This window comes from Podarcis muralis, chromosome 3 (genome assembly GCF_964188315.1).
Source record: "Podarcis muralis chromosome 3, rPodMur119.hap1.1, whole genome shotgun sequence".
Lineage (NCBI taxonomy): Eukaryota > Metazoa > Chordata > Lepidosauria > Squamata > Lacertidae > Podarcis > Podarcis muralis.
Genome location: NC_135657.1, coordinates 552,545 through 578,459, shown reverse-complemented (window position 1 = coordinate 578,459; position 25,915 = coordinate 552,545). Strand labels below are relative to the sequence as shown.

Sequence of the window (25,915 nt, the reverse complement as noted above, 5' to 3'; positions counted from 1 at the left end):
GCATGTGGCCACGTCTCTCCCCGGTGGACGTGGAAGGCAGGCTGTGCCCTGTGAGGAGATTTCGCCTGAGCGGGGAGCCGAGGTTCTCCCAAACCCCAGCTTCCTCCGCAGCAAGCCCTAATCTTGCCCCCTCCCACCGCCAAGTTCCCCCCTCCACCGTGACAGCGGCCGGAGGGCCAGTGTCTTGGGTCAGCTCGGCTGCCGGCCTCTGCTTCCTGGCTCTGCCCTGTGGGGATTTGCCCCTCTGGCCTTGACCCCAGTTTTGACAGCCTCACTTTGGGGTTCCCCGCAGCCCAGCTCTGGATTTCCTCTTGGTCTCTGAGTGCTCGAGCCCGAAGCAACACTTCAGAATCTCACCCTCCAAACGGCACCTAGTGAAGGAAGGCGGAGATGGGACAAAATGGTCCTCCTCTTCAGCTATGTTGTTTTGTGGTTGTTGTTTTTAATTAATAACTAAAGTAAATTAGATATTGCCTCGAGGGCAGAAACTCCCTTCAAGTGGCCAACTGGCAATAAATCCCCCGGAACTCTCCCTTGAAGGCGCCGACTGCTAGGTGCTACTCCCCCCCCCATCCTGGCGCGTACCCCACCACACTACCTGAGGATCAGGTTCCTTAGGGCAACAGCCTACGACTTCTGTGGCGTCTGAAGGGTCAGCGTGCCGCCTGCAGTTTCAACTTTCTTACCCTTATGCGCAGGGAAGCGCGGTGCACTAGAAGCAAACCCCGCGGCCTTGCATCTGCTCCCCTTTCCGGACACAGACGCTTCCAGCCCGAACTCCACCCAGCCATCACCTTCCTGCATTGGACGGGGTTGGGCTGGATGACCCTCGGGGTCCCTTGCAACTATTCAGCTCTATGTCAGTGATTATTGAACTGTGATTCCTGCATAGCAGGGGTTGGACTAGATGACCCTTGGGGTCCCTTCCAACTCTAGAATTCATTCATTCTGTGGTTTTATTGGGGCGGGGGGATATCGCTGTCCCGCACCCACAGCCCCTCCTCTCCAGTCTATCGCTCTCAGTCGCTGCAGCCCCTCCGCCAGAGTCATGCAGCCCGGAGCCTGGAGGGGTAACCGGGGGGCGCGAGAAGGCCAAGCGGGGCGGGGGGGCGCGAGTGCCGTGGAGTTCAGGACAGACGTCTGGAGGTTCCTGCCCGCAGCCTCGGGGCTCAGCTGCAAAAGCGCCGAGAATCCCTCCCGCTTCCCGGCGGGGGCGGGGGCGCGCGCAGGGGGAGCCGCGACTCCTTCTCCTCCGCCCGGTCCCTGGAGGGTCCTTCGGGGGCCGCCGCCGCCCGCTCCATCGGCAATCAGTCCATGTCCCGAGCTGACGTCAATGGATCTCCCGGCCTGCTCTATATAAAGATTCCTCCCGCGGCTCCGCGCACCCTTCTTCCCGGCTTGGCAAGGACACCGTGGGGAGAAAGTCCCCGGCGTCGCAGGGCGGAAAGAAGGAGAAAGAGAGAGAGAAGAAGAAGAGGAGGAGGAGGAGAGGAAGATCTCCTCACGCCAAGGCGGAGAAAAACCTCTTTCCTGCGGAGGGAGCCTGGTCCGGGGCTGCCCCGTGTCGCCCCCTGTTGGCATCGGACACCCGGAGCGGCTGAGAGATGGCTGGTGAGGGACGTGGGTGGGGGCGCAGTCTTCTCTGCCCTAGAGTTTGCCCGGGGGACATGGGGGGAGAAGAGCTGGAGGAGGGACGGGGCGGCGGGGGGCTGAAGAGCTGCTCTACAGGTGGGCGTCGGGGCTGCTTCAGCCTCTGCCTCGCGCGCTGCGACTGAGCCCTCTTGCTCTCTCACTGCGAGAAGCGGCTGCGGGCCCCGACGGGCCCCCTTGGGTCTGATCCGGCGGCTCCGGGGCCCTCCTGATGTTCTGTTCCTCTCCCCCTCTAGGCCTGGACCGCCCCAGCATGAGGCGGGCGCCGCTGCCCATCCTCGTGGCCTCGCTCCTGCTGGTGTCACACGCGGCTCTGGGAGTAAGGCCAGCGCCGGCCCTCGACGGCAGCGCCGAGCGCGGCTTGAGCCTGAGCCTGCGGCTGCTGCTCCTGCTCCGGGGGGAGGACCGTTCCGCCGCCTGGCCCCTCCCGCCCCCGCTGCCGGCTCCGGGGCCCGACGGGGTGGCCTTGCTGGTGCGGTCGCTGCCGCGCTGGGGCCCCGACGGGGAGCTGCTGCGCCGCCGCCTGGCCGAGCGCCTGAAGCGCCGCGACCCGCCGCTCTCCATCGACTTGACTTTCCACCTCCTCCGTCAGATGATGGAGATCTCCCGGGCGCAGAGCCAGCAAGCCCAGGCCGAGCAGAACCGCCTCCTCTTCGACTCGGTGGGCAAGTGAGACCCGCACAGGCCGGCCGGCCCCGGACCGTCTTCGGTCTCCTCCGCCCGGCCCGCCCGCAGAAGGAGGCCGCCCCAGACCAGCCGCCCCGGGAGGAGAAGGCGCAGACGGGGCGCTCTTGGTGCGATGAAGGGGGAGACGGAGCGCTTTTTTCGGCGTGCGAGGGGAGGAGGAGGGCCGGGAGAACCGGGAGGGGAGGACGGAGGCTGGAGGGGGGATCCCTCCTCTGTGAACCTGGGGAGGGGAGGCTGCCCGGCGGGAGAAGCGCAGAAGTGCAGGAGAAGCGCTGGGTGGAAGAGCAACCATTCGCCCCAAGGATTCGCCACTGAACTGCCCAGCGGGATACGCTCCCTTTATGCTCTTGCGGGGGGCGCTGAGAAGGGAGGGGATTTTTTGCGGGGGGGGGAGAGAATCTCAGTGGGATGGAGGGGGAAGAGGCAGTTCTCTCCTCCCTTGAAGTTACACACACACCCCAACCACGCGAAGCCGCTCCGAGAGAGGCTGGCGAACTTGAAGCGCTCTCATCTGCTCCTTCCGTGTCTTCGGGAGTCAGTCCCACGGTCCTTCCGCGGGGCTTCCTTCCAAGGAAGCGTGTCACGGGGTGGGCAAGCGCAGCGGGAGGTGATGATAGAAGTTGCGGCTCTCCTCTCCTGAAATCCTGCCCCCCCCCCCATAGCCCAACTCAAGGGGGGATGGAGGAAGAGACCTTTTCGAACCTCTCAGGGTTGTCCGTGCAGACGCGGCTCCCCGATCCTGGTCCTGGGACGGTGCAGGATTATCCCACCCAAATTGCTCCCTCCCCAACCGAAGGCGCGAGAGGCTCCTGCCCAGCCCGGCTTTGGCCGCGACCATCAGCACCGTGGACAGCACACCCCCCCCCCCCCCGCAAGAGCTGCGCTGAGAGTCGGCAGGGAACGTAAATTGAGAGGAGGAAATGGAGACACATCCCTTCTCGCCGCCACTTTGGTTATTCCGCGGCAGCCATCACTCTCAAAATATATGGATTTATGATTTTCCACTATTTACTACTACTGTTGTTGTTGTTGTTGACGGTATTAATATTAGTAGCTCCGAAGGGATCTCTCCGAACTGAGTGAACGGGCAATAAAGTGGCAAACGCAACCCAATGTTAACAAGTGTCAAGATATGCAATATTTTGGGGCGGAAAATCTTAATTTCACATACACTTTTGTGGGGTCTGAACTGGAGCTGAGGGGCCAGGAGCGACATGATCCGGGATCCGAGGAGGGGGAGGCTGAGTGAGGAGGGGGACGCCACGCGCGGCAGGTGCGGGAAAGGCAAATTTCACGCGAGGGATCCTTAGCAAAGGCGTTGGAAATAAAACTCCCAGTATCGTGATTATAGAAATGCAAATCTGTGGTGTGGCGACATTTAACTGTGTGCAGTTCTGGCCGCCTCACCTCGAAAGGGATATTGCAGAGTTCAGAAAAGCGCAACCAAAACGGTAGGGGGGGTGGAATGGCTGCTCCCCTGCGCAGAAAGCAGCATTTGGGACCTTTTAGTTTAGGGGAAAGGGAGGAAGAGGCGACGCAGTCCAGGCTTATGAAACGATGCGTGGCGTGGGAAAGTTTTCCTCCTCTCAGAGCAAAAATGATTTTGTGGAGCTGGAAAAGGTTCGGGAAAGGTCCTTCAAGGGGTTGGAGCGATTCGCCTATTTGGAAAAGTTCTCGGATCTTGTTATCTTGGGGGGAAAGGGGGGGTTCTGCCCTTGTGCCAGCCCCTCCCCCCTCCCCCCGGGGTCTCCGGGTGGTCCACGCTGGGGGCTCCTCCCCGCCTCTCCTCCTCCTCCTCGGCAGCCCGGCTGGGGCGCTGGAGAAACGGGAGCGCTTGCCTCCGGATTCCCCGCTGCCCTCGCCCAGCCTCTTCCATTCGCCCCGTCTCAGTCCGCCTCTTCAGCTCCTCGACCAGCAAAGCGACTGCCATGCCGTCCCCTCGCGGCCAGAGACCCTGGGGACGGACTCTGCCGCAGGGCAGTTTTAAAGGGGTTCTTTAGCGGCGATTCCTGCAGGGCAGCGGGGTTGGACTAGATGACCCCTGGGGCTACCTTCCAAGGCTACAGTTCCGGGTGATCCTTGGCCTCCCTCTCCCCCTCCAAATGCCACTTCCACTTTCTTCCGAAGCGGCTTCGCTGCCTCAGACCGAGAGCGCCCCCCTCCCACAAAAAGGAAAACGCGATCTGGAACCAGCGGCTTTAGCAAACGTGACACAACTTTATTCTCTCGGCAGATTAAAAACTCGGCAAAGTGCAGGCGAAAGCGAGGGAGTCCTTCGGCGGGGGCGGCGGGGGGGGGCGCTGCTGCTTTGACTCCTCAGTGCTGACCTGCTTGAGGGGGAAAGAGCCACACTCAGCATTGGGGGAGGGGGTGCCTGGGCTCATCGGCCGGGAAGAGAGAGGGCAGCCCCCCCACCCACCCACCAGCAGAAGAAAGCAGAATTTCTCTTTTACGTCCAGCTCGGAGCAGAAAAGCAAGGAGGTGTGGGAGCCCTGAAAACTGGGCATCTGGGAATATAAAGGTTTTCTTTAAAAACCTCAGATTTTTAAACTTCTGGAGGCAGGGGGGAGGGGGAGACTGTGCCCCAGTGGCGTAGCGTGGGGGGGTGCAGGGGGGGCCGGCCACACCGGGCGCAACATCTGGGGTTAGGGCAAATCCACAGGTTAGGGGGCGCAAATCCACAGGTTAGGGGGCGCAAATCCACGGGTCAGGGGGCGCAAATTACTTGCCTTGCCCTGGGTGCTGACAACCCACGCTACGCCACTGCTGTGCCCCACTCAGTGCTGAACCAATGGGCTGCGGATGCTCAACGGAGCTCATAGCCAGGGTGATCCACAATGGGGGGTGGGGTGGGAGGAGCTGGAGCCACATCCACATTCCTGACTCCCCCCCCCCCCCCAGGAGCCTCATTTGGGCTGAGGCAGGTGTGCTGGGGAAGTTTACTTACATTCAGTTCACAGTATGATCCTGAAGGCAGGCTTTAGCTTGTAGTTGGAGAAGAGAGTGTAGGTTCACGTGCTGCTGGCTGAGGGCCAGCAGACAGCAAAAGACACCAGGATGGAATAAGGCGGAAAAGGGAAGATGGCGGGGTGACCAGCCCTTTTATGGGGTCTCCCAGGTCACATCCAGGATGCACTTACCATGAGAGGCACTCGCTGGCTTTGGCCTCAGCCGGGGCAGGTTCTCTCCATCTAGGCAGAGAAAAGAGAGACCCAAGAGCCCTGAAGCCCATGACGTTGTCCGGGGTGGACTAGATGACTCTGTGGATCCCATTCAACTCTACAACTACTCTCTGGTTCACACGTCAGGCTCTGTCAGTGGGGAGGCCCCGTGTCTGAGCCCAAGCTCAGAGAAAGAGAGGAAGCAGCTGACTGGCGCAGAGTGAGGCCCTTGCTTGGTCCATTGAGCTTAGGGGACAGTGGCCCCCCCCCCAAGGTCTCTGAAGCCCTACCTTGGGAAGCCCCTGGGGCGGATGGGGCAGCGTACCTGCAAGCAGAGCAGGTTCTCCACCACCAAGCATAATGGCCCTTCCCTCTATTATGGGATGTGACCTCTGGCCTATGCTGCTGCCTGCCTGGACCCTGCTGGAGTGAGAATGCTTCCGGCCAAAGCCGGCTGAGCAGTCTTCTTCACCTGCCATGCGTGCATTTCAGGGGGTTGGCAGTGGTCAATTTGGGGCTCTCCGATTTCAGCAGTGCCCTGTGTGGTGCTAAAATTTGGTGCCCCCTCCCCGTCGCACTCTACAACATCATGGTGCTGCCCCCTGCAGCTAGGAGCCCATTGTGGCCAAACCAGTCATGCCACCCTAAAGCCACCTCTGGGGTTGGTCTAGATGGCCCTTGGGGTCCCTCCCAGTTCTACCATTCTATGGTTCTACACAGAAGCTTCTACAACAGCAAAGCCAGTCAGTTCCACAGAGACCCATCGCTGGAAGAGGGGCAGGAAGAGCTCTCCCACCCCTGCCACCAGATTTGCTTTCAGAACGGAAGAGAACCCGACTGGGTCAGGCGGCCATTGTCCCTTCCAGCCCAGCCTCCTCTCTCACGGGGGCCACCTGGGTGCAGAGGCAGTTCCACAGCCGCCTGAGCAGCGCAGTCATGCTGGGTGCCGCACAGCAGTGCCGCAATGCTGTAGAATGGAGAACGAGGAGGGGGGCAATTCTAGTGTCCCACAGGGTGCTGCTGACATTTGAGAGCCCGAACTCTGCCAGTGCTGGATGCTCCACAAAGAAACCAGCAAGCAGGATCTGATCCCAAAAGCCCCCTCCCCTCCTGCGGCTTCCCTTGATAGCCTCCTCCTCCTCCTCCTCCATGAATTTGATCTTCCCATGAGGAGGGGAGTTCCACAGTTCGACTGCATGAAGAAGTTCTTTCTCTTATCCGCCATGCATCTTCCAACAGATCCATTCCTGGCTTCCCGAGTAAATTGCAGGTGTGAGATTGATGGACTCTTCTGGAGCCCAGATCTCACAGTGCCTGATGGCTGTGCCAACCCCCAGCCCCACCTCCAAGCAGCCCCAGCCCAGCCCCCCTCGCCCCCTCTCCCTTCCAGTCCCAGCTCACCTTCCGTCCCCTCGGGGGCATCTGTCCCCTCCAGATGTTCTCCCTCTTCTGCCTCCAGGCCCCCCTCTGGGCCAAGCCCCTCCTGCTCCGCGTCCTCTCCAGCAGCATCTGAAAGGGAGAGGAGAGAAAGGGGCAGCTGGTGAAGAAACCCCTTCCTTCAGCTGGAAATGTTGTGGATAGTAGGAGAGGATATATTAATTGAATATTATCCTTCTGCACTCATGCTAGTGAGCTAGTAGCAGAGCACATTCCTCTGTAGATTGCAGGAAACTAGTTGGTAGATTCGTTAGAATCTCTTGAGTTAAGCAATCCAGTCTGGCTTGTCCAGATTGGGTTGTTCCTGGCAAATTCCCCTTTGTTCCCTCTTAAAAAGAATAAAAACACAACAGTCTTCTCTTAAAGTAATAAGACGTTTACTTACATTCAGTTCACAGTATGATCCTGAAGGCAGACTTTAGCTTGTAGTTAGAGAAGAGAGTGTGGGTTCATCCCTTATGGGGGTTGAGCCCCAGTGCTGCTGGCTGAGGGCCAGCAGACAGCAAAAGACACCAGGATGGAATAAGGCGGAAAAGGGAAGATGGCTGCGTGACCAGCCCTTTTACGGGGTCTCCCAGGGTCACATCCATCTACCTGGTCACACGCAGGGGGAGGAAGCTCCAGACCAGGTGTGACAGGAAGTCCTCCTGGCTGGAGCAACATCCCCCTGTGTGTCCACTCTGGCCAAACAGGAAATGTTGTACTTGACTGCTTTCTGTGATGTCACATCCCACACTGTTGCCCACCCACCACCTCAGGGAAAGTTGCAGGATCCCATGGAGATGGGGATAGGACATTTTCTCTCTCTGCATCAATCGTGCATAATTTCTTGTCAAAGGTTTTCTGGAAGCCCAAGTGTCTGCTGTGCTGGCAGGTGCAAGCAGGGTTCTAGGTGTCTTCTGTGCAGACACAGACACAATCGTACCTGCAACACGGGGGCTGGACTAGATGACCCTTGGAGTCTCTTCTGACTTTACAGTTCTAGGATTCTGCGAACGCTCTTCAGACTAAAACTGCCAGCTTTTCATCGCTGTCTGCCAGGATATTGGGGGGGGGAGCAGACAGGCTCAGTGGGGCTCCCTCTTCCTTGTGTCCCAGGTGATGCCAGTTCCTTCCCTGACTGTGGCTCAGCCCAGCAGGCCAGCGATCCTGAGCTCTGCCCAGGGAAGGAGATGGCCAGCAGTCTTCCCTTCTTCCCACCCCCTTCTGGTCCAGGTGTGAGTCTCACCTGTCTGGAATTCAATTGTCCTCAGCATTTCCGCCACGTGGTCAATGTTGACCGTGAAGTGGTCCATGCTTTCATAGCCAGGCTCTGGGTGGCTGCTCATGGAGACTTTGGACATGTCTGTGATTCTGCGGGGAAAAGGAGGGGAGAGGTGGGACTGAGCTCATTCACCAGGCAGGCAGGCCCACTTGACACCTGTGTTGCAGCACAAAGTGTGTGAAGAAACACGATATCCCTTCCCTTCCATAGTGTGGGAGATTAGCAGCCAAATTTTAAAAATGCATATTCTTGGGACTAACAACATAGGGCAGATAGGTAGGCAGATACTCAGACCATAGTGGTACGATTGGTAGAGAGGGCTCTGTGTGAGGTCATTTCCCCTGCATTCCTGGAGGACACTTCCTGTCCCTGCCCCTCTTCCTTTGACCGGCTTTGGATGCAGGTTATCTTGGACAGGGAAGTATTTTGCCTGCAAAGCTTTTACTGCTGCCATTGCTGTGATCCAACGCATGAATATAAACCAAGTAAATAATATTTTTAAACTTACTTCCCTAGCTGTTGCCAGACTATTTATGAAGGAGAGCCAGCTTATTCCACAGCTGGACTTGCACTAAGGATGACTCTGAACCCAGAGAGAGACCCAGCTGCTGGGGGGGGTGGAGTCGGGGGGGGGGTCCCTCAAGGTCAAGAGGATCCAGGAGAGCCAATACGTGGCTGAGTCAGGGGGTGAATCTTTGGTGCCTGGGTGAGGGCTGCCCCCTATTGTTGGCTTGGCCCACCGTTGTGCCCCTGGTCTGTGGGGTGGTGCTGAGCCCCTGGCCCCCCGGGAAAGATGCGAGAGGCTCTGCTCCTTCCTCCCCATCTGATGCTACTCACTTTTTGATCAGCTCCTTTGCCTGCTGCAGGAAAAGAAAGAGAGCGTTTCAGCACCAGCCCCGGCAGGTAGATCCCTTTGAACAACCCACTTCACAAACCAAAAGGGGACCCTTGGTTTTCCCAGGGTTGCACAGCCCCTCCCACTATTTTCTGTGGGTCCCTGCCCCCCTGCCCCCCCTCCTGCTCCTTCCGCCCCACCCGCATGTACCTGGAGGTAGGCGGCCATTTGGGGCTCCTCCATGGACTGGATGGCCGACTCCACCAGCTTGGAGGATACCTCAAGGTGGTCCCCATACTGGCGGATCAGGCCCCGCACCCGCTGGAGCTTGTCGTCCTGCTCCCGCCCAATCTCCAGCAGAAGCTCCTTCTTGCGCTCTTCCAGGATGCTGTACAAGGAGTCAAAGCGCAGGCAGAGGTGCTGCTTCTGTCGCCGGGCGTTGTCCTGCCAGGGAGGCGGGAAGCAGGTTAGCCCCGTGTGAAGGGAATTCTGAGGTCTTAGGTATATGTTCAATGTTCATAAGTGTACCAACCAAGCATCCGCACAGGAAGACCGACCTGAAACCATTTTGATTCCCAAACTGAGCAAATGTTTCCTCTGCAAGGTCAAAGGAAAATGGAAAAGCCTCCCCATTGTCTTTTCCTCCACAAATCCTGTCTTAAGGGCACATTTAAGATAGGAATAGGGTGTGAGCCTGTGACCTGGCTCAGGAACTAAGTATTTATCATTACAAAAGACTGGCCAGGCTCCCCAGGGTATCCAATCAAGTGAGCATTAACAGGTAACCTGCCAGACAGGAGGTAAACAAACCACACAGATTTCTGCTGTAAACTGCCTTTTCTGTGATGTAGCTATGATGTATCTGGGGGGCAGTCTTGGGTTACACCCCTTCTGTGATGTATGCATGATGTATGGAGGGGTGGTCTTGAGCTCCAGGGCAGGGAATTTAAAATGTCCATATAAGGCCTTGTGTGCCATTGTTCTGGGTTCCTCCTCCCTCCTGCATGTGGTGAGTGAGGACCCTGGTTCAAGAGATCAATAAAGATCAGGCTTACCAGCTGCTTTGCTTCTCAATATTCTCTGGTTGGCCTCTGTTATTTTCTCCTACCAATAGGGAACCTATGTAAGGACTCTGTATGGGCTCTTGGATACCCCATAAGGGGAAAAGGGCAGATTTTGTTTACAACAATGGTGGGCTCCCAAACCTTTCTGGGCCTCTGCCCCTTGAGGAGATTTCACCCCTCCCATACCCAAGAATCTCCTGATGATCTCCTGATGGTCTCTGCTGACTCTCCAGAGAGAAGGAGGCGTGTCCTGCTATCTACTTATTCTGCCTAGCACCACATCTGTGTCTGTGTGAGAGAGAGTCAGTCAGCCAGTGTATCGGAGAGAGAGTGTTAGAGATCGTGTCTAGAGATAAGATTGCTGCTAAGAGCAGCTGCAGACTCTCAGTGTAGCATTGATTTATGCTTAGAATATTCAGCTCTGTATATAGTTTTGTATCATAGTTGTAGTTACAGAATAAAAGGAAGATATTTTACAGAGCTGCTCTCCGAGTGGTTTATACTCTGCAAGACTCTGCAAAACTCTGCTGCGCAACGACTGTATTATTGAGACAGTGAATCCGGTGCTCTCAGCTCTAAGCTGTGAGTCCACAGCACTGTGACCTGTTCCTGTGAGAAAGGAGGTCTCTGGCAGTGCTACCCAGCTCGCCTAGCCCAGTCGGGGTTGAGGTGCATGAGTCCAGTTGGTGCACTGGCTCAAGGGCGATGCTGACACCCCTTTGGCTCCATAAACGCATGAACCCAGAGGCCCCCACCCCACCCTATAGAAAGGATCGTTCAACAGCAGCACGATAAAATTAAAACAATGAATCACACATTTATTCAAAATGCAATTAAAACTATTATGTTTAATTATTATGCCAAATTGGATGAACTTGACCCAGTGACCCTGAAGCCAGAGATTAATTTGAACCTCCAGCACCCCACTGCATCTTAGCCGCCACCCAAGGTAATCCCCCAGCCCCCCAGGGGACACTACCACCCACTTTAGAAACCACCAGCCTGCCAAGTTTTGAAAAGGCTTCTTGCCACCATCTGGGCAGGGCTCAGTTGGCCCCTTGGCAGAACTCACCCGTTTCCTTTATTCGTGAGTCACCTTTTGGCCCCAAGGGGGGGGGGGGTCCGAAGGCAACTGCAACTTTGAAGGTTTAAGGCTATATAATGGCAGGTTTTTAAATTGGCTCAGAGATCTCCTGGGGCTTCAGAATTCCCTACAAATTCTTCTCCCCAGATTACACTTGGGGAGGGGATCCACTAGAAGAAAACGAGCCCCAGCCGGGCACCCAGGGGGAGCATGGAGGCTCCTCCCCACTCACCTCAATGGTTTTGCAGATCTCCTCCATCTGGGTGATGATGGCCTGGATCCGGTCGTTCCCAGCCACCAGCATGGCGATGCCATCGCTCAGCTCCCCCTGCCCAGTCAGAAAGAGGGAGGAAGACTGTGGGATGTAATCCACTGGGAGCAGTCAAATACAACATTCCTTGTTTTCCTAGAGTGGACATACAAGGGGATGTTTGGTCCAGCCCAGGGGTAGGGAAACTAAGGCCTGGGGGCCAGATCCGGCCTAATCACCTTCTCAATCCGGCCCGTGGACGGTCCAGGAATCAGCGTGTTTTTACATGAGTAGAATGTGTCCTTTTATTTAAAATGCATCTCTGGGTTATTTGTGGGGCATAGGAATTCATTCATTATTTTTTTTCAAAATATAGTCCGGCCCCCAACAAGGTCTGAGGGACAACGGACCGGCCCCCTGCTGAAAAAGTTTGCTGACCCTTGGTCCAGCCAGTCAAAACTTCCTGTTCCTCCTGGGCTGGAGCATTCTTCCTTTGCATGTGACTAGAGGTGGGCATGACCTTACCTGTCCAGGTAACAAAAGGATGAATCATGCAGGACTCTCTCTTTCACTTCTTCATTCAACCCGCTTCTCAGCTAGGAATGTTCTGCTAGCTGCCAGCCAGCAGAGGCACTGGGATTATTCCCCCATATGGGGTAGATCCACATGTACATATTTGTAACTAAGTCTGCCTTCAGGAATCCAGCTGACAATCAGATTGTCATGTCTTTATCCTTTTAAGAGAACTTACCAGGAATTTACATTTCAATCTGAGACAGACTGAATTGTATACTCACACGAGCCTGCAACCAGCTATCTGCTGTGCATGTAAGAAAGGGGAATGTAACTCTGCTACTTAAAGAAACTTGCTAGCACAAGTTTGGAAGGATATAAATAAACAATATATCCTCTCCTGCCACCCTGAACATTCCCACAAAGGCAACCTCAGCTGACCACTTCAGTGTCCTCGTCATGTTGCAAGATCTGCGAGGGGGCCCTCCAGGCTAATGGGGGGAGACCTCTCCTGCACCCCCCCCCCAGATGCCAGTGTGAAGTGGGTGAGCTGAGCTGAGTTGGGAGAAGGCTGGAAGTTGGAGACACAGAGACCCGCTTGTTCTGCGCTGAATCCAAAGCTGCAGCTAATGAGGAAGCAAGACCTGTCAGGGGGCTGATGCTGGGAGCCCCTCCATCCTGTGCTCATCCTTTGTAAAGGTCAAGGGACCCCTGACCATTAGGTCCAGTCATGGCCGACTCTGGGGTTGCGGCGCTCATCTCGCTTTACTGGCCGAGGGAGCCGGCGTACAGTTTCCGGGTCATGTGGCCAGCAGGACTAAGCCGCTTCTGGCGAACCAGAGCAGCGCACGGAAACGCCGTTTACCTTCCCACCGGAGCAATACCTATTTATCTACTCGCACTTTGACGTGCTTTCGAACTGCTAGATTGGCAGGAGCAGGGACCGAGCAACGGGAGCTCACCCTGTCATTGCGGGGATTCCAACTGCCGACCTTCTGATCGGCAAGTCCTAGGCTCTGTAGTTTAACCCACAGCGCCACCCAAGTCCCATCCTTTGTATATATGGGTAAATGAAACCCTCAAGGCACCACAGTCTCCGCTGACCTCCATTCCAAGGAAACAGAACATCTGCGTCAGCGACTGGAACCCCTGGAGTCTCTCGGAGGTGGTGTGGGACCGCCATGTCCAGGGCTCCAAAGCCAAAGGCAGCTCCTGCCCCCTCCGCCCCCATTCCTGCCTGCCCAGGCCAGAGAGTGCCAGTGGGGCTGCAGGGAGAGGGCAGGGCCTCCCCCCCCCACTGCCTCTGCTGCTTGGTACCTTCTGGCGCTTGTAGATGTTGGTCAGAGGGGCCACTTCGCAGTCCTTGTGGGCCCCAAAGACTTTGCACATGGAGCAGGTGGGGACCTCGCAGGTGAGGCAGTAGATGTTGATCTTCTCGTCCTCGTGCTCCTCACACATCAGCTGCTGCTCCGCCTTGGCGTGGAGGGGTCTGGGGGGGCACAGCAGGGAGAAGGAAAGGCTGGGTGAGCCCCCCAGACATTGCCCCTCCTCCTCAACCCACCCCTGAGGAAAGGACCTTTTGTCTTTTGTCATGGTCACCTCAAACCAAATAGAACTGGGGCACCGCCTTCACCCGGGATGCAGCAGGCTAAAGTGCCTGACCCTCAGAGGCAGTGTGGCCCAGTGGTCAGAGGGTCAGACTGGGACCTGGGAGACCACGGTATAAACATCTCCACTGGGCATGGCCTTCAGCCAGTCAATGCCTCTCTCTGCCTAACCCGCCTCGCAGGGGTGTTGTGGGGGTTAAAGGAGGAGAGGGAGAACCATGTTGCAGCACCTGGAGGCTCCCTTGAGATAATAATAATAATAATAATAAACTTTTATTTATATCCCGCCTTCCCCAGCCAAAGCCAGGCTCAGAGCGGCTAACAACAGTAAAATAATACAGCATTCTAAAATCAATTCATTATAAAATCAGTTCAAATCAGATTAATGGCAACCATTGGGCTAGAGTTCTGTGAGGATTGCCAAAGGGGGGGGGGTGGTCAGGCTGTGCCTTGGCCTGGTGGAACAGCTCCGTCTTGCAGGCCCTGCGGAAAGATGTCAAGTCCCGCAGGGCCCTAGTCTTCTGTGACAGAGCGTTCCACCAGATCGGGGCCACAGCCGAAAAAGCCCTGGCTCTGGTTGAGGCCAGCCTAACCTCCCTGTGGCCCGGGACCTCCAAGATGTTTTTGTTTGAAGATCGTAAGGTCCTCCGTGGGACATACCAGGAGAGGCGGTCCCGTAGGTAAAGGTGAGGTAGAAATGCAGCCAATCAACTATTGAATAGAGGATTACATGGTTCAGTTTCTAGGTCTTGGTGCTGCAAACGTGAAGCCGACCCCTGGGAGCAGAAACATAGCAGAGCAGGCAGCCAACAAAAGCAGCTCAGGTTCTGTGGACCCGGCAAGGTTTGGGAATAGCAGAAAAGCTCTGGCTTGTGTGGATTTTGATAAGGCATAATGCAAAAAGTGTCCTGCAGGTTGGAAGCTCATTTGCCCCTTTGCAGGAGGGGGGGAAGATGTGCTGGTTATTGAATCATAGATCGTATAGTATGAAGGGACTCCAAGGGTCCTCTAGTCCACCCCCTGCGATGCGGGAATCCTGAGGAGGAGCCAAAATCTGAGAGCTGCTCCCTCATTTGGCCGGAAGGGAAGCCTCAGGGTGGACATGCCTGTGAGCAGAGGTGGGGGCCCCTCGGAGGGCTGAGCGCCCCTCCCTGCCCCTGCTTACCGAGAGGATTCCTGCTTGTAGATGTCAATGATGTTTTCCACCAGGAGGTTGCGCTGCAGCCCATAAACGCCGTGCCGGTCCAGCACCACTTCATGCCGGCAGGATGGGCACCGGAACCGACCTCCTGAGGACACCGACGTGGAGCCACGCGACTGCCAGAGAGGGTTGGAGGCCTGTGGGGGAGGCAGGGGGGTCACTGTGGGGGGCGGAAAATAGATCTGACCAACATGTGGGTCATTAAAAAAATAGTCGAAGAATTGATGCTTTTGAATTATGGTGCTGGAGGAGACTCTTGAGAGTCCCCTGGACTGCAAGAAGATCAAACCTCTCCATTCTGAAGGAAATCAGCCCTGAGTGCTCACTGGAAGGACAGATCCTGAAGCTGAGGCTCCAAGACTTTGGCCACCTGATGAGAAGAGAAGACTCCCTGGAAAAGACCCTGATGTTGGGAAAGATGGAGGGCACAAGGAGAAGGGGACAGCAGAGGACGAGATGGTGGGACAGTGTTTTCGAAGCTACCAGCATGAGTTTGACCAAACTGGGGGAGGCAGTGGAAGACAGGAGTGCCTGGCATGCTCTGGTCCAGGGGGTCAAGAAGAGGCGGACACGACTAAACGACAACAAAAAATAGTTGACGGGGTGCCTAGATTCCAAACGTGGGGCTTTGCACCCTCTCCAACAGGAGAGGGCCCCCATCAAAGTTTAAAACAGTCCCAAAATTAAGCAGCAGTATAATGTGGGAATGTAGATTGGAAAACCCTTTTGAATATCCTGTTTAAACTGCTTTAAAGCTCATGGCCCCTTCTCTCTACCCCTCCAGCAACAGACCACACACTCTTAAGTAACTTTAAAAGCTTTACTTACTAAATCCCAAGGTTGGAGTCATGCATTATTCCATGCAGCAGCAAGGAGAACACAGGTAGGATAGTCTTGTGTGCAAAATATAGATTATAGTCTTAAGCATGTGGTCTGTACTTTGGAGCAAGTTCAGACACATCTGTCCTGCCTGGTTAAATAGCTGGAAGAGAAGCAGATTCACTTCCTTCCTCAGGAGCCGAGGGAGCACAACCGAGCTGAGTGTGCAAAGCCCCGCATTTTGAATCTAGGGGTGGGTGTGGCAAGGGACAGGCTGTCTTTCTCCATTCATGGTTTTCCCTTTGACCACAAGGTGGCGCTGCTGAGGATAGAGAGACATCCCCCCCCCTTGGGAAAATGGCTCCCCCTCCCTCATCCCACCCCAGGACCAGCCTCCAGAGAACACAGTTGCTCCCTTGGAAACAGCAGCCACGCAGCCTCCACACCATGGGTAGGCAAACTAAGGATCCGGCCCAATCGCCTTCTCAATCCGGGAATCAGCGTCTTTTTACATGAGCAGAATGTGTCCTTTTATTTAAAATGCATCTCTGGGTTATTTGTGGGGCATAGGAATTTGTTCATTCCCCCCCAAAAAAAATATAGTCCGGCCCCCCAGAAGGTCTGAGGGACAGTGGACCGGCCCCCTGCTGAAAAAGTTTGCGGACCCCTGCTCCAGACCAAACCAAAATGAAGCCCTCCTGCAACTGTGGGTTTCGTTGCAGGATTTGCCAGCGTGTTCCAAGATGACCCCTCTGGGTTTTTTGGGGTCACAGGTGGACAGAGATGTCTTCCGCTTCAGAGGCCTTCTTCCCCCACAATTTGTGTCGTGGGGTCTGGGTGGCACCTCTTCTTGACTGGTCTCCAGATTTGAATCTTGGGTATGCTTGGACGGTTTAAGTTTCCTGTAAGGATGAATGTGGTTTTTTGGGGGGTGTTGTGTTACCTGACTGTAGAACAAGGTTTTTTTTCAGCCAGAACTCGCGGGTGTAGCCAGGATTTATTTTGGGCGGGGCAGGCACTATGTGTGTGTGTGGGGGGGGAGAGAACCGAGTTATCTGTGACACAATTGGCCAGTTAGTTACGTATTTTTATTTATTTGCTTGATTTAGGGGGGACGGGGGGACTGAGGAGAGCTGTCCATCTGTCCCTGTTATGCCCATGCTGACCAGCCCCTCTCAGGTGAGTGCCATTGCCATTGGCAGAGAACGAGGGAGGTGTTCATGGTGAGTTTAGGCATCTCAGTTTCCAGAAAAATAGCCCTGCACAGACCCCTCTATCACCTCCATGAACCTGGAGTCTAGGGAAAGGGGCATCTGCAGGTTATGGGTGGGAGGAAGGCAGAGAGAAAACCAAGGAGGCAAAGGCCCCAAATTTCACATCATTATTTGATTGGTGGCATTGCTCTGCCTCCGCAGCCCAAGGCAGAAAATGCCTCTGAATTTGCTGGAAGGCCCTGGAGGGGAGAGGGAGGGGAGAGGGTTGCTCTTGCGGTCGGATCCTGCTTGTGGGTTTCCCATAATGGGCATCTGGTTGGCCACTGCTGGAACAGGATCCTGGGTGAGATGGCTGGATCCTGCAGGGCTCTTTGAATGTTCTGATGCCACATGAAGGCAAATCTGGGCTGGAGATGATTTAATTAATTTGCATGCCACCCTATACCCATATAGGGTGGACCGGCCCCCTGCTGAATACCCATATTCTCAACATAAAATCATAATATATAAAAAAATGCATAATAAAAACAAAGGCAATCCAATACTCCCACAACACATTTAAAAGGTCAATCAGCCAATCTCTGGTAAAATCAATTACTGCATGGGATAGATACAATACATACAAAGGAAACAACTTTTGGTGCCCCGTGATTCTGGGGGTCAATACCATCACAGGTGGGGTGTTTGGTTCTATGGGCTCCCCTTCTCAGACTCTCTGATCCTTGAGGAGCACCACTAACTTTCTGAGAAAACTACAGTCCATTGGCAGCCTTCCTGCTGTGGATATTAAGACATCCTTAACACACACACACACCATATGGAGGGTCATCAGAGCACCCTTGAAACAATTCCTCCTTGCGCTATGAAACCCAGAATTACTTCAGCTTTGGGGGGAAACATGCATCTTCCGCTGAATGGCAGCGTCTCAGTGCCTGGCTCAGAACAATCTGCTCCTGACCTGCTCTTGGGAGAAACTGACCGTGTCTTTCATCAGCTGGACTCACAGGCAGGAGGGGCTTGAGCCCCTGAACTGGTGGCGTCCAAAGTGGGTAGTACTGCCCCTTCTGGGGGATTAACTAGGAAGGCCCCAAGAGGCAAGGGGGCAGCAGGGGTCTCTGGAAGTGTCAATATCAGAATTTGGAAAGCCAGTATCACTGGATCAAGTTCATCCATCTTGCAGAATAATAATAATAATAATAATAATAATAATAATAATAATAATAATAATAAAGCGATAAAACATCAGACATTAAAAACTTCCCAATACAGGGCTGCCTTCAGATGTTTCCTAAAAGTTGTGTGATTCTTTATCTCCCTGACATCTAATGGGAGGGCGTTCCACAGGGCGGGTGCCACCACCGAGAAGGCCCTCTGCCTGGTTCCCTGTAACTTGGCTTCTTGCAGGGAGGGAATCACCTGAAGGCCCTCGGAGCTGGACCTCAGCGTCCGGGCAGAATGATGGGGGTGGAGACGCTCCTTCAGGTATACTGGATTTTGAATACAATTAATTCTTCCTGTTTTGAATTTCCTCAAGTTATGATCTTCCTTAGTGGCTTGCCTCAGCTGCAACAAAATATGTCTCTCCTGCATCGGTCTCTAGAGCCAAAACAGGCTCTGCAACCTCCCAACATTTTGTCTTCACCACAAAGGCCTACTCCTCCAATCAACCAGTCAAGGGTAGGGTGGGGGGCACTGGGGAGGGGGTTTATGGAACCAAGGGGGTGCCCCCTCCAAAAAGAAAAAGGGTTGGGAACTGCTTCCCTAGACTGTTCCACAAAAGAGGTCCACTCTTCTCCGCCTACATAATGGACAAATAAACCTCACCTTAAATAGGAAGCCTCCTGCCTGCTCTGCCTGCTGACCTGCTTTTGGCTCCCACCCAAAGCACATCACAAAATCCATTGTCCACAGCCAAGCCCTCCCAGGGAACAGCATCTGTTCAGACTCGTCAGAAGCTCACAACGAAAAAATGTACGCCAGGCATTCCTCAGACTGGAACACCCACCCGACAAAGTGGAGGAAACTCCAGAACAGGGGGATCCCAGGAAGGAAGAATCAGTTGCACCACAGGGCAGATGTGGAAGGAGAATGACACGTCGCCACTTGCTCCCACTTCAAGAATCCTAGAGTAGGAAGGGACCTCAAGGGTCATCCAGCCCAACCCCCTGAGATGCAGGAATCTCAGTTAAAGCATCCCTGACAGATGGCCCTCCAACCTCTGCTTGAAAACCGCCAAGGAAGGAGAGTCCACCACCTTCCGTGGGAGACCGTTCTACTGTTGAACAGCTCTTTCCATCAAGATGTTCTTCCAAATGTTTAGGTGGAATCTCCCTTCTTGTCGTTTGAATCTATTGGCCTGGGTCCTCCTCTCTGGAGCAGCAGAAATGAAGGTTGCTCCATGGGACTTCCAAAGGTCCCATTTAAAACCATCCTGGGCAACCTCAGACGCTCTCTTCTGACAGGCCTTGGGCTGTCTTACGGACAATTCCTGCTAACAACAGGCCACACAACAGAGGCCCATCCTGTCCTCATCCTGGCGGGATTAGGTCCTGTACTAGTATCTCCAGAGTAGAGACACTGTACAGGGTCTAATCCTGCCACCCACAGCATCTGGGATTCATGCACTGCAATGCCTGCCTTCGCCTGCCAACAAGACCCCTTCTGCACATTGCAAACCCAAAAATATAAATGGATACAAATCCGTCATCAGAAATGGCAATATTAAAAGAAGCGCAAGGGAACATTTTGACCGCCCAGGAGAGTGGAGCTGACCTTACGTGACCAGATCCTGGAACAAAAGAACTTCAGAAGGGAGGCTGCAACAGGAAACCACAGAATTGCAATTTATCAAGAGGCTAAAAGCCTTGTGCATTGGAGCGGGACACTGAAATTTATAAAATGATGCCTGGCCTGGAGAAAGAGAATGAAGAAAAGATTCTCTTCCTCTCTCATCACACCAGGAGATGTGGACATGAAAGGAAGCAGAATTTCTTCCCGCTGTGTGTAGTTAAACTACAGAACTCCCTCCCACAGGAGGCAGCCAGGGACACCAACTTGAACTGGGCAAATTCAGGGGGAGGAGAGGCTCTCGATGGCTCCTGGCCAGAATGGCTCTGCTTCCACAGAAATCCTAGTTGCTGGACACCACAAGCGGGGAGGGGGCTCCTGGGCTCAGGTCCTGCCTGCTGGTTTCCCATTTGGGCATCTGTGAAAACAGGGTGCTGAGCTCCGTGGGCCTGATCCAGCAGCCAGGCTTTGAATAATGTCTGTGCTATTGATGACTTGTTCTTAGTTAACTTAATCTGCCCCGCATTTCATTTTCCTCTGACCTCATTACTTGCAGGAAGCAACGATGTCAATGTGCGAATGCCTGAAGACACACGTCAGAGCAGCTGAAGATGGAGGAAGCCTAATGCAGGTCGCATATATAGAATCAGAACTGTAGAGTTGGAAGGGACCCCCAAGGGTCATCTAGTCCAGCCCCCCAACGCAGGAATCACAGCTCAAGAATATCTGCTGGAGAGCCATCTGCCTTCCACACCTGGCTGCTCCTCCCCTTCAACTCTACTTCCCCCTCCCTTCCTCATTAGGGGCCAGGGATGGACCACAATGGAGACAGGAGTCACATCCTGCCTGAGGATCGCCTGAAGGAAAAGGGAAGGTGGCTTGCTATTTAATTATTGTCATTTTATCCCACCTTTTTCTCCCAGGACCTTGAGGTGCTGTACATCATTTACTCTGCCCAACACCCTTGCCAGGTAGGTTAGGCCACGACTGACCACCCATGGAGCTTCATGGCCAGGGGGAGATTCGAACCCGAGTCTCTCCCAGGTCCGAGTCCAGCACTCTGGCCACTGCACCTCCCTGCTTCTGTGCAACGCCAGCCAGTACTGCTCTTCTGATCACGTCCCCCTTCCCAGAGCTGTGTCCAGCACCTGAGCCCCCCAGCCTCCTTAGCCCACTCATCCACCTGCCCCCCCTGCTCTCTCCCCACACCTCAACGTCTTCTTTGGGGCAGGCGGTTCCACTTTTGCTTTGGCTCAAGTTGTTCTGAGATCCCTCAGGCAGATTCACAGCAAAGAGCAGAGGAGGCGAGTCGCTGGCCCTGGCGCCCTCCCTGCTGGGTAATTCGGGTGCCCTCCCAACCCACCCACTTCCACCCCAGAGCTGAGAGCTGGCCAGGCAGGTATGGAGACGCCGCTGGCCCTCACCTGGAAGATGTCGTTGGCGCACTTGCGGCAGAGGTTGTGCTGGCAGGGCAGGATGACCACCGGCTTGGTGAACATCTCCAGGCAGATGGGGCAGATGAGCTGCTTCTCCAGGTTGTCCATGCTCTGCGAAGTCCCCAACAGCGGCTTGAAGCCCACGGCAAAGTTCATCCCCGCAGCGGCCCCCTGCGCACTCCAAGGGGCTGGGTGGGCAACTGTGGACAGACACCCCGGGCCTCCCTCTGCCCTCTTCCTCTCCCTGCCCCCTATCTGCCCCTCACACGTCTCCCTGCCGGCCTTGGACCCTTCCTGGCTCCCTCTCGCCTGGCCTGGCTGCCTTCGCTCCTGGAAGTTCTCTCTGCCTCCGCAGCCTCGATTCTTCCCTCTCTGGTTCTGGAGCTGCTTCTGGCCACCCAACCCTGTCCTGGGCCTACCAGGCTATTTTTAGGGGGTCACATGATCCCAATGGCATCCCAGCTGCCATTTTTGTCCCAGCAATTTGGGGGGGGTCAGAGAGGGGAGAAGCAACAGCAGCTGTCAGTGGCATCAGGTGACACTTAGTCACTGTTCCTCAACAGGGCAATGACATCTTTGGCCTCGGAGGGGGGGGTGGCCAGAGGGGGTCTCCTCTGATACAGGCCATGTTTTCCATCTCAGGGTTCAGCCCTGGAACCACCCCTCTTCCCCTTTTCCACATTGTATTGTAGCGAGAAAAGCAGGGGTTGCATTCAGAGGCTGAAATAGTGACATTTAATGGAGTCCTTGTTTGTGTATCAAGGGACGCGGGTGGCGCTGTGGGTAAAAGCCTCAGCGCCTAGGGCTTGCCGATCGAAAGGTCGGCGGTTCGAATCCCCGCGGCGGGGTGCGCTCCTGTCGCTCGGTCCCAGCGCCTGCCAACCTAGCAGTTCGAAAGCACCCCCGGGTGCAAGTAGATAAATAGGGACCGCTTACCAGCGGGAAGGTAAACGGCGTTCCGTGTGCTGCGCTGGCTCGCCAGATGCAGCTTTGTCACGCTGGCCATGTGACCCGGAAGTGTCTCCGGACAGCGCTGGCCCCCGGCCTCTTGAGTGAGATGGGCGCACAACCCTAGAGTCAGACACGACTGGCCCGTACGGGCAGGGGTACCTTTACCTTTTTTATGTTTGTGTATCGGGCAAGATCAAAACTCTGACTCTGCCTGCTTCTCTCAAGCAGAGCCAGATGATGAGCTTTTGTCATAAACTGCACAGGGTACACACACACACACACACACACACACACACACACACACACACACACAAACACACACACACACACACACACACACACACACACTGATTCAATGCGCCACCCCAAAATCCCTTTGGATTTCAGCTCATATTCTTTTGCACGAAACCTTTGAAAGCATCCAAGAAGCAAACGTCGGCAGAGAGTTTGTGGTGGAACTCAATCACTCGAGAATTCCGTGGGCATTCCATTCACTTATTTTAAAAATGTTAATAAATCTGGATTGAATATATATATAGCCAAAATATAATTTGTGGAGGAAGTGCACTGAGTTATTTTAAAAGTTTCATGAAAAGGGAGATATTGCATTTCTGTCTGAGGGCAGGGACATGGAGCCAGGTTCCAGCAAGCTCTTTTGGAGGGAATTGGAAAGAGGCCAGCATGGAGAAGTCCCTGTCCTTGTGCCTTGTGAGAGGAAGATCTCCTCCTCCAATGTTACCAGGGAGGTGCCAGGCAGCCTCTGGGTGGGGGCACAGTCCCTGAATGGAGCATACCATCCCTAGAAGGAGCAGTCATTAGGAGAGCTCTTTCTTTGTTATGTCTGAAACAAAGGAGGCTGTGACTGTTTGAACTGGGGCCTGGATGCAGTGAGGGGCTGGATATGGGTGAGTAAACTGAATCTCTGTAAAGTGGAGACTCTATGGGTGAGGTGCTGGAGAGTTTACCAGTTCTAAAAAGGGTCGCGCCCCCTCAGAGGGAACAGGAAGTAGTTTAGGGGTGCCCCTGGTTCCTTTTGTCCCGTCCCCCCCCCCCCGCAGCTTCCCCCGGCCCATAAGATTGGACCCGTTATTCAGAGGTTGTTTGTTCTTATCTTTTTTATCATATTTCCCCCTGATTTCATATATGCATATTGGTACAGCGCTCAATACACCTTTTAATATTGAGTTTAGAAATGCTTTAAAGCAAAGACGCGTCAGAGGTGTGGTGCAAGGGGTGCCCCCTGCCAAGATCTTGTGGGTCAGAGCAAGTCCTTTGCAGCCCAACGTTTTGCCCTGTGATCTGTCTCAGTCATGAGCCCTCTAGCTTCCCTTCAGTGCCCCTCTTTCTGCTTCCACCCATAATGTTCAACAAACGCCACTCCCATGACAGGGCTTTTGCAGCAGGTCCAGAGAGGGACAGACGGACAGACAGACAAGACAGACGCCTCTTAAAGCCACTTCCACAAATTTAACAATGTGCTCAGCATTGTGTTGTGTGTGTATCCTCTCCAACTGGATTCTTGCCTCTCCACCTCTCCATAAATAACATCATGAAAGCCATGCTGCCATCCTGCAAATATGTTTGGTCTCCCTCTTCACTGACCTGGGGGGATGTGGGCTGTTTCTCCTCCAAGACAAGCCCCATCGTGGAAGAATCGGGTGAGCTGAGGGTCCTTCTCTTCCAGGCAGCATCACACCAGCTCAACTGCTATGCCAGCCTCGGTTTCAGTTGGAAAATGCTGCGCTTTTATTCCTCTCCCTGCCCCCCCCCCCAACTTGCCTTTTCTCTCCCTCTTTGTCTTGCGCTCCTTAAGGCTGACTTGAAACTGGACCCCTGGAAGCCAGCCCCACTCACTCCCCCAACTGCTCAGCTACACCATAATACTCTCAAGGTGCAGGGGAGGCCGTGGCATCACCTCTCCACAGCCACCAGTGTCAGCAATGAATAAAGCATTTCCCAAGTTCTGCATTTGGGTACGATGAATCCAACGTGCAAATGAGGGATGGGTGACACCTGCCTTGGCAGCAGAGCTTGTGAGGAGGATCCCAAGGTCTCCAGCCGGCCCCTTCAGTCAGTGCTGGGATGCGGCTGGGATTCCAGGCTGCCTCAACAGCCTGCTGGGCTCAGGCTGACGCTCATCTGAAGGAGCAGCTCAGTGGGCCCAGATCCAGAATGAATAATCCAAAGGCGGGAAGGCGAAAAACAACAACACATAGATGTGGAGAATGCAGAGATCAGCCCACACTTTGCAAAAGCAAACGGTTGCGTTCAATGTGATTCCTGCATTGCAGGGGGTTGGACTAGATGACCCCGGGGTCCCCTTCCAGCTCTACAGTTCCCTGAGTCCAGGCCATGCAACTGATTGTCCCGTTCTGTGAGCGGTGGCCGAGGAGAGTCACCGCCCGCCGTTCTGAACCTCAGGGGAGAATCATGTCAATATGTAAGAAACAGCTAAGCCTGCCTTTGCCATCCTGGAGCCCTCCAGATTTTTTGAATTAAAACTCCCAGCAGCCCCTGCATCTTATGGCTGTGCTGCCTGAGGTTGATGGGGGCTGCGATCCAAAACATCTGGAAGGGAAAGCCATTGCAGCCACGGCAGGAGGCGCCTCCCACAGACTCAGGCCATCGACTCTCCTGGGTGCTGGGCAGAAGGGGGTCTTTTCCCAGTCTGTGTGGTAAGCCTCACCCTGGAGCAATGGGATTCCTCCCATGTCTGGATCCCAACATTGAGATTTATCACCAGGTAACATTGATAGGGACGCAGGTGGCGCCGTGGGTTAAACCACAGAACCTAGGACTTGCCGATCAGAAGGTCGGCAGTTTGAATCCCTGCGAAGGGGTGAGCTCCCGTTGCTCAGTCCCTGCTTCTGCCAACCTAGCAGTTCAAAAGCACGTCAGAGTGCAAGTAGATAAATAGGTACCGCTCTGGCGGGAAGGTAAACAGTGTTTCCGTGCGCTGCTCTGGTTCACCAGAAGCGGCTTAGTCATGCTGGCCACATGACCCGCAAGCTGTACGCCGGCTCCCTCAGCCAATAAAGCGAGATGAGCGCCGCAACCCCAGAGTCAGCCACGACTGGACTTAACTGTCAGGGGTCCCTTTACCTTTTAAACATTGTGATGCATTGCTATATGACAATGTCTGAAGGAAGGATGGAGCCACGGAGAGGTATTGGCTGCCTTCAGTTCTCCCGCCTCGTGATTTCTGCCAGTGCCTGCTCTTTGGGACTTGCCTGCTGCCCCCTGTGTCAGGCGGGAAGAGCTAACAGGAGCTGCAGGAATGAAGAGAAGGCCCTGGCTGCCTTCAGTTTCTCCCACAGAGTGATTTTTGCATAGCACATGGACACCATGATTTGTGAGATATTGCCAGGTCAAAAAGTATGAAGCTGGTATCATGACAGGAGCTTCAAACTGTTTTGGGATGATATGTCAATATCTCATCCAGTCCTAATAAGAGTGCAAGATGAGTCCTGGTGGATCAGCCACAGGAGGCCAATCTAGTCCAGCCTCTTGTGCTCACAGTGGCTGACCAGATGCCTTGAATGGGAAAACCGTAAGCAGGATCCGTGCAGAAGAGCAACTCTCCCCTCCTGAGGTTTCCAGCCACTGTGGGAGGGAGTTCCACAGGTTAATTGCATGTGGACGGACTTTCTTTAACCCTTCTGCAACTCGGCTTCAATGGGTGCCAACGAGTTCCTACTGTTATGATAAATTTTCTCTTACCGTTTTCTCCACGCTAAACAGAATTTTATAAACTGTAACTGAGTCACCTCTTCCTTGCCTTTTCTCTAAGGTAAAAAGTCCAAAACACGGCAAACTTTCCGCACAAGATACCCAGCGGCAAAACACAATGGATCCCAGTTTAGAGCAAGAAACATTGAGGAGGGCTGGGATTCTGCGTATGTGTGAATGAGTGAAAGGCAGCCCCAAGGCAACACCGCAGGCAGCGGCCTGCTCT

The 25,915-nt window shown here is 54.5% G+C and overlaps 2 protein-coding genes across 5 annotated transcripts; one reads left to right on the top strand and one right to left on the bottom strand.

Moving 5' to 3' along the window:
- The first annotated feature begins 1,778 nt into the window (after window positions 1-1,778).
- UCN (urocortin) lies at window positions 1,779-3,450 on the top strand. Its single transcript, XM_028721732.2, has one exon. The coding sequence runs from the start codon at window positions 1,862-1,864 to the stop codon at window positions 2,321-2,323; it is 462 nt and encodes a 153-aa protein (XP_028577565.2). The 5' UTR covers window positions 1,779-1,861; the 3' UTR covers window positions 2,324-3,450.
- Window positions 3,451-4,534: 1,084 nt separating this feature from the next.
- On the bottom strand, window positions 4,535-23,729 carry TRIM54 (tripartite motif containing 54). Of its 4 annotated transcripts, none has more exons than XM_077926668.1 (10): window positions 20,998-21,419; window positions 14,718-14,890; window positions 13,263-13,434; window positions 11,415-11,510; window positions 9,245-9,478; window positions 9,037-9,059; window positions 8,164-8,288; window positions 6,900-7,007; window positions 5,478-5,528; window positions 4,535-4,667 (listed from the first exon to the last, which is right to left on the bottom strand). In XM_077926668.1, the coding sequence occupies exons 1-10, from the start codon at window positions 21,163-21,165 to the stop codon at window positions 4,654-4,656; spliced, it is 1,164 nt and encodes a 387-aa protein (XP_077782794.1). In that variant the 5' UTR covers window positions 21,166-21,419; the 3' UTR covers window positions 4,535-4,653. The 4 variants fall into 4 exon arrangements, with proteins under 4 accessions (XP_077782794.1, XP_077782795.1, XP_077782796.1 ...); XM_077926669.1 differs by having other exon boundaries at window positions 4,535-4,664; window positions 20,998-21,418; XM_077926670.1 differs by lacking the exons at window positions 4,535-4,667; window positions 20,998-21,419 and adding an exon at window positions 23,563-23,729 and having other exon boundaries at window positions 5,098-5,528.
- Window positions 23,730-25,915: the final 2,186 nt, after the last annotated feature.

Bases quoted from the DNA above. Each gene is read 5' to 3' on its own strand.
- TRIM54 (XM_077926671.1), bottom strand. From the start codon at position 21,165: ATGAACTTTGCCGTGGGCTTCAAGCCGCTGTTGGGGACTTCGCAGAGC. The intron at 7,008-8,163 runs GTGAGACTCACA...TCTCCCTTTCAG, and splicing joins GACAATTGAATTCCAGACAG to ATGCTGCTGGAGAGGACGCG. The intron at 5,529-6,899 runs GTGAGCTGGGAC...TTCTCTGCCTAG, and splicing joins TGCCCCCGAGGGGACGGAAG to ATGGAGAGAACCTGCCCCGG.
- UCN (XM_028721732.2), top strand. From the start codon at position 1,862: ATGTTCTGTTCCTCTCCCCCTCTAGGCCTGGACCGCCCCAGCATGAGG.